This window comes from Octodon degus, unplaced genomic scaffold, assembly GCF_000260255.1.
Source record: "Octodon degus isolate 3935 unplaced genomic scaffold, OctDeg1.0 scaffold00008, whole genome shotgun sequence".
Taxonomy (NCBI): domain Eukaryota; kingdom Metazoa; phylum Chordata; class Mammalia; order Rodentia; family Octodontidae; genus Octodon; species Octodon degus.
In genome coordinates, this window is record NW_004524584.1 from 16,138,793 (window position 1) to 16,149,828 (window position 11,036).

The window sequence follows — 11,036 nt, forward strand, 5'->3', positions numbered from 1 at the left end:
AATGTCTTTATGAGTTAAATGTGTTTCTTGTATACAGCATATTGTTAGATTTTGTTCCCTAATCCACTATGCCAGTCTATTTCTTTTAATCGGTGAATTGAGTCCATTTACATTGATGGTTAGAATTGAGATGAATTCACTTATGATTGACTTGTTATTTCCCTGTTGTTGGTTACTCCTTTTTCTCCTGTGTTTAATTGCTTGCCCTATTTAGTTGGTTGCTTCTCATCTCATTCGTGGAGTTTTGATCATTTTGCTCCCTCTCCAGTACATCTTTCAGTAGCCTGTGTAGGGTTGGCTTTGTCATCTTGAAATTCTTTAGCTCTTTTTTTCATTAAAGTATTCCACTTCCCCATCAAACTTGAAAGAGAGTTTTGCAGGATATAGTAGTCTGGGGTGGAATTTGTTTTCATAGAGGAGTTGAAGTATTCTGCTCCATGCTCTTCTTTCCTTCATGGTTTGTGAAGAGAAGTTGGCTGTAATTCTGATAGGTTTTCTTTTGAATGTGATCTGCTTCTTTTCTCTAGCAGCTTTCAGTATATCATTCTTGTGGTGAATTTCTGGGATCTTGACTATTATATTTCTTTTCTTTTTTTTTAATTGGGTTGAGGTTACTTGGCGTTCAGTCTGCTTCTGTTACCTAAATATCAGATTGTTTCCTCATATTGGGAAGTTTTCTGCTAATACTTCTGCCCACATTTTTAAATGTCATTTGTATTGACTCCTTGTTTCTCATTGATGCCTGTTAGTCTCATTTTGTTCATATTTGCATTATCTTGCAGGTGATGGATTATTTTTTTCTGCATCCTAGTTGGTTTTTAGAGATCCTTTCTTATCTTTTCACTAGCTGCACCAGCATCTTCAAGTTCTGAAACTCTGTGTTCACTTTCACTTAAACGGTTTTGCAAGGTTGTGATTGCGATTTTAATTTCCTCTATATCTCTTTGTGCTTCATGCAATTTATTTCTTTCTTGTATTCATCATTCAAGGAATCCATCATTTTTCTTATCTCTATTTTTTTTATCAATGTCTTCTTTAGCAGCAGTTATAAATTCTTTTACTGCAGTGTTTTTTTCAGATTGGGTTTCTTCCCTATGTTTCTGTAGTTGATTCTTTACTTTAGAGGCTGTGAGTTCTGAAAATTCTTTTTTTATTTGAGAAAATAATTGCAGTCTGAGTTCCTCTATAACTTTGTGCTGTGTCTTATTTACTATTTTTTTTCTTTTCAAAGTTTTGTTGATAAACATATAGCAATAAAACTTATTTACTATTGGTGCTATTAATTCATACATTTGAGCTAAGCTAGTAGAAAATATTTCTGCTGTGAGTTCCTCTATGACTTTCTGTTGTTGCTATTTACTATCGATACTATTAATTCGTACATTTGAGCTGAGCTCGTGTCCTCTGCACTTGTTCTGGATGGGCACTGGGTTTCCTCCATGTTTCTGCATTTGATTATTTACTGCAGATGTTATTAATTCAGGGATGTCTTTTTTCATTTCCAATCTGAGTTCTTCTGTTCCTTTTCTGCAGCTGTTTCTTTATTTAAGAAGCCGTTCATTCTTTGCTTTCAGCTGCGTGATTCCCAATTTGTTCTATGTTAGTGTCCTCTGCACTTGTTATGGGTTGGTTTGGGTTTTGAGATTGCATTTTGCTCCTTCTCTTTGTCATTTTGTGTAGCATTGTCTTCTGACCTTTGTTGTAGATGTTTGTTGTCGTTATAGCCTTAGCACCTAGTGAAGTTCAGGTGTAGCTATACAGGGCTTGGATTTATGCAGCTGTACCTGGCTTGGGTCAGGGTGCTGTGCTCAGTTCTTTCATGTTGCTGCCCTTGGGGATGAACCTATTTTTCCCCTCTGGCAAGATGTTCTACTCCTGGACTAGCTGGCTGGTTCTGTCCCTTACAGTTTCTGCAGGGATTACAATTGAAGGGTTTCACCCTAGGCCTATATGCCAGGCTGAGCTGAGTCTGGCGGGGACAAGGTGGAGTAGGGGTAGAGGCAGCTCTCCCACACACTCGCCGGGCTGGGCTAGGACTGGATCTGGGGATTCCAAGTTGTGACAGAAATTCCTATTCTGTGTGTGGGCTGTGGGTGGGGGGTACTGCAGAGTGATGGGGGTCCTCCCAAGAGGGAGAAAGATGGTGTCCCCCACGCTGCGCCTGGGCTGTGACCAGTATGTCCCTCTGGTACAAGGTAGCCAGAAGCTCTCCCACACACTCACTGGGCCTGGGCTAGGACTGGGTCTCTAAAGAGAGGTTTAAAAAATAAAAACAATGATAAAATATTTCAAAGCAGGATAATGTTAAATTAGTGGAGGTGAATATATTGCAGATTTTTTTTTGTATTTTAGGGAAGGGTCTACAAGGTGTTTAGGGTCTCACTACTAGATCAGACTCGTAGTGATCTGCCTGTTTACAGCCTCCCAGGAGCTGGGATTACAGGCATTGCCATCATACCCAATTTTAATTGCTGTCTCAGAACACCTGTGGGGTGGGGCCAGTACAGCAGGCCAGGGGATTAACCCCTGACCCCTGTACCTGCTTCCACGTGCTTTAATCCACTGAGCTAAATATTGCACATTTTTGCCTTCAAGGTAGTTGCTCAAATTTCAAGATGTAGAGATGCAAAATTAATCTACCAATGTAAGCACAAACTGATTGTTTTCAATGGCGTAAATCAGTAGCATGATTATGTTAGCATATATATATATATGTAATTTTTTATTGCTTTCCTTCTTTTCTCTTTTCCCTCATCCCAGTTGGTTTTTCCTTTTTAGCAGTTTCTTTCCCTTTCTTAATATTGTAGATTTTGTATCTCAGTATTGTATATTTTGTATCTTATTTATTCTCTTATTCTTATACTTGGGAAAGTAGATGTTTACATATGTGAGCCTGACTTACGTCACTTATGAGTATGGTTTCTAGATGCATCCATTTAAAAAGCCTTGAGTTTATCCTTCTTTATAGCTGAGTAGTACTTCATTATATCAAAATACCACACCTCTTTTATCCATTCATCAGTTGATGGGCATTTGGGTTGTTTCTAGGATTGAGCTTTTATAAACTGTGCTGTTATACACATTGGTGCACTTATATTGATCTGGTATGATGTTTTAAGTCTTCTTGGAAAATACTCAGAAGGAGTATAGTGGATCAAGTGAGACTTCTAATCCTACTTTCTTTTTTTAAAAATTTTATTCATTTATTTATTTGTGTGTGTGTGTGTGGGGGCAGCTCAGCCCACCAGGGGGCAGGGCTGGCTGGCATTTGGTGCTGGGGGATTGAACCATGGTCCCTGTGCTTTGCTAAGCTTGTTCTGCGTAGGTGCCTTAGACCACTGAGCCATCTCACCAGCCCATAATCCTAGTTTCTTGATGAATCTCCACACTGATTTACACATTGATTGTACCAGTCTATACTCCATAGTAGAGAAGAGTTCCTTTTTCTCCACAGCCCTGCCAGCATTTGTTATTGGTTGATTTCTTGATGTTGTCCATTCTTTCTGGGATGAGATGGAATCTCAGTGTTGTTTCAATTGGCATTTCTTGACTAACCAGTGCTATTGAACATTTTTCATATATTTATTTACCATTTGTATTTCTTTCTTTTTTTGCATTTCTTCTTTGAGAAATGTGTTTTCATCTCAGGTGGCCATTTTTAGATTGAGTCTTTGAATTTGAGGGGACTGAGTTTTAAATTGTCTTTATATGTTATAGATAGAAGTCCTTTGTCTGAGGGAACAGTTTGCTAATTTTTTCCCCATTTTGTGGGTTTTCTTTTTCTTTTTGTTCTATTAGTGATTTCTTTTGATGTATAAAAACTTTTTAGTAAGATGAGATCCCAGTTATTTATTCTTTGTTGTACATCCCATGCAGTTTGTATATCAGGAATTTGTATGGAATCAATTTTTACATTGTTGAGAGATTTTATGCTTGTATGTGAGGAGTGGGGGATTTAAGTAGGATAGGGTGCAAGATAGATGAATGAGGATAAATACAGTATGAATATAAGTACAAGTTAAAGGATGATCACCTAAGTTTTGATAACGTGAGAACACAGGAGAGAGAGAGAGAATGAAAGAGAAAGGAAGAGAATGTTGATGTGAAACAGGAGAAGAAACGCTATTACACTCACATGAAAATACCATAAAATCAAGAGAGTTAAGTGAGGAAAGATAGAAAGAAGATGGATGGAAGAAATCAAAAAGTAATGTAAGAAACCTAAATAGTAAAAAAAAAAAAAAAAAAAGGAGAAAGAACTCTCGCAAACTCCTAACCATACTGAAAAAGGAAAGCCAATCAATGAAAAAGAAAAATAATAAAACTCCTCTGCTGTTGATAAATTTGTGATGGTATCCAGTTTAGATCCCAGAAATGTTCTGAGTTATCCTTATGAGTTTACAGTAGGCTTTGCACTGCATATGTGGTTGATCTTTGCCTCTTGATGTGGAGGCTGGGACTTGTGTGAAATTGACGGTGTTTTGGATGCTTTTTTTTTTTTTTTTTTTCCATGATTGTCTCTATGTAGTTCCCTCAGTATTATGGTGCCCTTAGAGAGGGAACGTCCAGAATTACTCCCACACCTTTGTACTGTAGGCTCCTTGTAGACCTTGCAAAGCCTTTTGTTGTCCACATCACTGATTCATTTTGCACTCTGGTCTTTGTATAGGGGGTAGTAACCTTGTCCTACTGCAGGCCAAGTCTGCTTGTCTACTTATACCACTGGGCGAAGGTTGCTCTATTGGTCACAGATCCAGCAGACACTTCCATTCCTTTGTACTTAGGGCTAAGATTGGCTTTTGGTGGCCACCAGAGCAAAGTCTAGATGTTAGTAGCTCATCCCTCTCAGCAGAATTTCCCTTAGTCTCCTTCCTACTTTCTGGAAATCTACTGTGACTGGATGGCTCTTCCCTCATTCTACTCCAGGACTTTGGCATGAAGTAACTCTGGCTACTAGAGTTCACCTAGAGCCCTTTGAAATCAAATGGTGGCCCTAGCTTCCTGCTTCTGTTCCTGCGGCACAGAACTAGTTTGCCTCATTCATCAACAGTCTCTGTATGACTCCTTTGGAAACAGTGTCTAGTATTCTTACTGCTGTTTAATCTTTTCTCTGTGACTGGGCTGCCTGTTCCACCTGCTATGACACGCTACATAACACTTTTATTTCATTTTCAATCATTTTTCTGCCTTATTTGTACTGACTGTCTCTGTAGCATAATGTTAATAGAAATGGTGACAGTGTATATCCTCTTCTTGTTTGTAACTAAATGATAAAGTACTCAGTATTTCCTCAATATGGATATTTTAAATCATATATGTACCCTTTATCAGATCAAACAAGTTCTCTTTATCAGTATGTTAAGAATTTCTGTCCAGTAGATCCTAAATTTTATTAAGTATTTTTTATCCTGGAGATAACTATGATGTTCTAATTGATTTATTGATTTTTTAAATTTTTACGCTCAGCTGTATTTATTACCTCTAAAGCAGAATGTGACCTAGGCACTTTCACAGGCCTTGTTCCGAATGATTTTTGATATAGCTCTGCAGTATCCCTAGGAAGTTGTTTCTCCCTTGAAACAATACTTTGTATTTAGTACAGTGTTTACAGGGTCTCACTTCACAGATCAGACTCATAGTATCCTCCTGTTTTCAGTCTTCCAAGCACTGGGATTTTAGGTGCGTGCCACCATGCCCAGTCTCAATCGCTGTCTCAGTGTGCTCTGGGTGTGGGGCTGGCACAGCATGCTGGGGATTGAACCCCAGTCGCTGTGCCTGCCTAAGCAGATTTTTTGATTTTCTGTGATCAAACCAATTTTAAAATTCTTTTTCTATTATCTTTTGGAAGTGTATATATCAGATTGGTATTATTTCTTTAGATGTTTAGACAGGTTCACTGGTAATTTCATCATGTTCTAGTATTTTATTTTTGGGAAGATTTTAATTGTAGATTCACTTTTTTTATAGTGAAAATATGTACACTTAGAATCAGGCAGCTGGATTTAGTTTATATAATCCCCAGTTTTGTTACCAATATCCAAAGCATCATACTCAGCCATCTGTCCAACACACTTTTTCTCTTTCAGTCCCAATGAGGTCATTGACCTTGGCAATATCATTGTCATGCCTGACTCTGGTTGGGGGAATTTGATAATAGAGTGCACTATTATTCTATTAGTATGATTTTCTGAGGATTTTTGGGCTAATTGTTGAGCTGCAGTGTCTTAAGCCACCAGATGGTAGTTAGCCCTGAAGCTTTGCTTCCTTTATGATGTTTTAGTTACTTTTTACTCATTGATGGGACAAATACCCAACACTCAAAATGAAGGAAGGAAAGGTTTATTTAGCTCACAGTTTTTGGAGGTTTCAGTTCATACTCCACTGGCTCCAACACAAAGGATGGCAGTTCATGGTGGCAGAAAACAATAAAGAGCAGAGAAGAGCAGCAGCTATGGCATCCATCAAGCCTCTCTCTTTCTTCTGCAATGACTGTGAAGACCGGCAGTTCACCTTGAAGATCATAGCTCCTCTGAAGACTGTGACTTCTCCAAGGAAGCAGGACAGGGTGGCTGGAAGCTTTCCCAATTCCTTTTTATACACTTTTCCTGCTGAGTCACTGGGGTGGTCCATGGCCCTGGGGTGGAACCAGTCGCATCCAGGTTGGTCCTTGCCTGCCTGCAAGGCAGTGGAGGCCCCTATGCCTGGAACTGCTGGAGCCTAGTCAGCCAAGCCAAGTTGATACAATGTATCAACTACCACATATGGCTATAGATCCCTTTCATCAATGCCTGTTGACTTTCAAAGCTTGGCTTTTTGCTTTGGGTTTTAGAGGGGTAGAAGTTTCTTTCTTCACTTTTGGTGCCATCTTGGTAAAAAATGGCAAATTCATTTTCAGATTGATATGAGTACAATTTTATAATTTACATTTCAACTTGTGTATACTTTGTCATTATATAAAATTTTTTAAAAAATATATTTAGTATAGGGACTACAGGGTCTCACTACACAGATTGGACTCCTGTTTTTAGCCTCCCAAGCACTGGGATTACAGGCACGCAGCACCACGCCCAGTCTCTACATTTGTTCCTAATCTAAAATTCTATGTGTCTGCCTTGCCTTAGAAAGTAATTCTTTTTTTTTTTCTTTTTTTATTTATTTTGTGTGTGTGTGGCCAGCTCAGCCCACCAGAGGGCGGGGCTGGCTGGCATGTGGTGCTGGGGGTAATCTAAAATTCTAATTATAAATGTTAATAGTGTTTTATAATTTTTAAATATTTTTATTGCTTCTATTGTATTTTCCGATCAGTTGTGCTATGTTACTTTCAGTATTTTTAAAGAACTAATTTTAATTTTTAGTTATTAATGTATGTATGTTCTTTATTATTAGTAGATTGTCCTTTGTATTATTATTTGTAGATATTTTTCTCTTTGCAAAATAATTTCATTAATTTCTGTTAAAGATTTTGTTTCTCTAGGCATAGTCAAATTTATGTGATTTATTTAAATGAAGCTTGTTTGCTAAGATGATTGTACTACTAATTTCTATCAGTTTTTTTTTTTAAGTTTTTTTTTTTACAGAAGGGTCTACCAGGTGTTCAGGGTCCCACTGCTAGATTGGACTCATAGTAATATGCCTATTTACAGCTTCCCAAGAGCTGGGATTACAGGCATGTGCCACCATGCTTAGTCTCAATTGCCATCTCAGTATGTTCTGGGAGCAGGGCTGGCACACAGGCCTGGGGATCAAACACCTGGCCCCTGTGCCTGCTTGCAGGTGCTTTAATCCACTGAGCTATTTGGGCAGCCCTTTATCAGTTTTTTGAAGGTAGCAGTTAATGATTACAGTTTTTATTTTGACTAATTTTACATGCTTATATCTGGTAATCTGAGCAACTACATTGAAGACAACAATGTGCAATATAATAACCATTGTTGAATACCTATCATCTTTTTTTGAAACTGTATCATTTATCTATCTTTTTTAGTCTCTTTAAAAAAGAATCTTGTTTGTATGTTTATAAAGGATACTTCAGATGTTAATTTTTTATTAAATAGGTGATCCATGCTTTAAATGGTCGTAGAAACTTAAGTCTTACTGAGGGACAGAGGTCTTATTTTACAAATTTTTTTAATCCATGTACATATACATGCATACACCACTCAGCTCTCAGGAATAGTAATTTTGCTACAGAGCACTTCATTGTCCTGAATTGCCTTTCAAAACATTAAGTTGAAAGGAGCTCTCATGTCAGAAAGAGACACTAATAAGGAAGAAAGCATATACTTGTATTTTGAAGAACATTTATTGCTTTATTTCAGTGACTCTAACACTAAGTATTGAAAAATGCTAATTGATGTGTTTATCCTTGCTTTTCTAGTGATATGCAGCTTTCGAGGGTCTGTTCCTCAAGGATTGGTCTTAGAAATAGGAGAAACGGTCCAGATTCTTGAAAAATGTGAAGGTAAGTGTGGACCTATACAACACATAAATAATAATCAATTATGACAATGTTAAATATGTTTTTATTTTGTACTGATTGTGTGTGGTCAATTGAAGTTATGGTCATCTTATTTAATACTATTTTAAGTTCCTTCTGATCTATGTTTAGATAAACATATGATGTTTTTTAGCTTTAATCTGTAGGAACAATTAAGTGATTAATTGTTGACTGTTAGAATATGTTGTTATATATCATGTCAAATGTTTATTTTTGATTTACTGCAAATAGATAATGTTCTATCCATTCTTATCTGTATGTAATCACTTTTGTTTGTATTTCTGTCAGTTTTGTTTAGTTACAATTAAGGCCAAAAATAGGCTTCAGTGAGGTTGGATTTGATTGGTGTCCTCTTCTATAGCATATTTGGGGATTTCTACTATAAAATACATGAATTCTTGAAATATATCATTTCTTAAAGGTTGTGCACTAAAATCAACAATATTTACAAGAAAAGTATAGTTAGGGAGAAATCAGAGAACATTAACAAAACAAATTTTTTTTCCCAAATTTACTTATTTATGTGTGTGTGTGTGGCCAGCTCAGCCCACCAGGGGGCGGGGCTGGCTGGCATGTGGTGCTGGGGGATTGAACCCGGGTCCCTGTGCTTTGCTAAGCTTGTTCTAAGTAGGTGCTTTAGACCACTGAGCCATCTCACCAGCCCCAACAAAACAAAATTGATACCATTGAAAATAACATGGGCAGGCTAGTTCATAATTAGAAACCATTTCCTCTAATACAGTGGGAAGCCCTTGTGATGTGAGAATGGAGACTGTTTGGAAGTAGATCTCTGACACAGTTAAGTTCTGTTAAGACAGTGTGAGAGTAAGTACAACCCACTGTGATTGAAGAATCATGTACATTTAGCAGTGTACTTTTCTGGATAGGGAGCTACAGTGTAGCATTTAGTTTAAATTTTAAGTGTGAGGTAAAATACTCTTAGTAGAATAAGAATAGAAAATAATTTTCTTAATCTGATAATGAATATCTACTAAAAAGCCTATAGCAACATAAGTTGTGAAATACTAAACTATCAGTAGTTACTTGTGAAATATAGAAAGGTTTCCCCTTGAAATCTAAAAATGAGAAAAAAATTCTATCTTCATGTCTATTAAGCTAGGTAAGGAAAAGAATAAAAGGAAAAAAATTGAAGCTATCATTTCTGAATGATCCTATTATGAATATGAGACATCCAGTAGAGCCCAAGCCCTGCCCCCCAAAAATGTAAGATAATTTAGTGGGTTTGATGACTGAAGTTTTTTTTAACCTTTGTATTTTCTTTATTATTTAGTACACTTGTATAGTACATAATTACATTTTCTGTAGAGAATTGGTATATGTACATAACACATTTCAATTTTTTAGCCTTTTATGTTTTCAGCATCAGATTCATCTATTTATAAGATCTTCTAAAGTTAATTATCATATATAGATTAAAAACCAGGCTAACAGGCCAAAGAAAAAAATGTAAGACAATTGTGCTAATCAGTGTATACTTTTATTATTTTTTATTTTTTTGGTAAATTTCATATTCTTTATGGTAGACAGTCAACACTTGCCCCAACAGCCATCTGAAGCCAATAGTCCAGGTTATTAAAAATCACAAAGTTGTACAAGTGTTACCCTCCTTTCCAGAAATCATGTTCCTTTTCTCTCCATGAAACGGGGCTGTCTGGGAAGCCTTGCATTGACAATGTGACCCACGGGGCTAACATACTCATCAAAGTATTGGCACAGCTGTTTCAGGAGAACACAGATTTTTCTCTGGGAGCATGAAACCAGTGACTGTACACAAATAAGCCTTTGTTGCCACTGTGCTTGGTTGGGGACAGCAATAAGTTGATATGAAGTTATTAGGCTCATTATTTAGGTCCACATTGCAGAAGACAGTGCTGAGCCAGTCGAAGAGCTCTGGAACACTGCAGAATCTCTCCTGCTCTCCATGGAGTTCACTGTTCTGCAGCTCTCGGCACTGCAGATTTCTCAGTGTGCTCACTGCCACTCCAGCCTGCTGCTCTTGAATGTGGTATTTGAGGGCACTGGGGAGATGGCTCAGTGGAATTTGTGCTTCCATGGCAAGTGCAAGGGCCTGAGTTCAATGCCTGGTTCCAAAAAAAAAAAAAAAAATCTGTTATTTGGAAAACTATAACAATAGTGTCAACTCTTCTGTACCTGTCTGATGCCAACTTAAAAGAAAATCAAATTTCAGTGGCTTTTCTTTCAAGCACCTAGATATTCTTTCATACTTCTTGGAATCCAGGTTAAGGGATAAATCCATCAAATCAATGGAAACAATAAATTTCATAATTTTCCTGCCAGAATACTGAGACGGACATCCTTGAAAGTCCAGTTTCTTTTTTTCTTTTTTTTTTTTTTTTTTTTTCAAAGCTTTATTCCGGAGGGGCTCAGTCCTTCTTGGCAGCCGCCTTCCTCATGGCGGCCAGCACGTTGCTCAGCTCCTCACGCTTCCTCTTGGCGCGGATGTGCGTCCCCACTCTTTTCTTGATGAACTTGAGGGCGCGCTTGTCCTTGGAGACCT

At 37.5% G+C, this 11,036-nt stretch overlaps 1 protein-coding gene and 1 pseudogene across 1 annotated transcript in view; one reads left to right on the forward strand and one right to left on the reverse strand.

The window, feature by feature from the left end:
* Positions 1-11,036, forward strand: part of Dock3 (dedicator of cytokinesis 3) — an 825,219-nt gene that overhangs the window by 146,762 nt on the left and 667,421 nt on the right. Inside the window, exon 2 of the mRNA XM_023706273.1 lies at positions 8,378-8,461. Within this exon, the coding sequence (XP_023562041.1) occupies positions 8,378-8,461 (84 nt within the window). The remainder of the gene's footprint in view (positions 1-8,377; positions 8,462-11,036) is intronic.
* LOC105743895 overlaps positions 10,033-11,036 on the reverse strand; it is a 5,762-nt pseudogene continuing 4,758 nt past the window's right edge.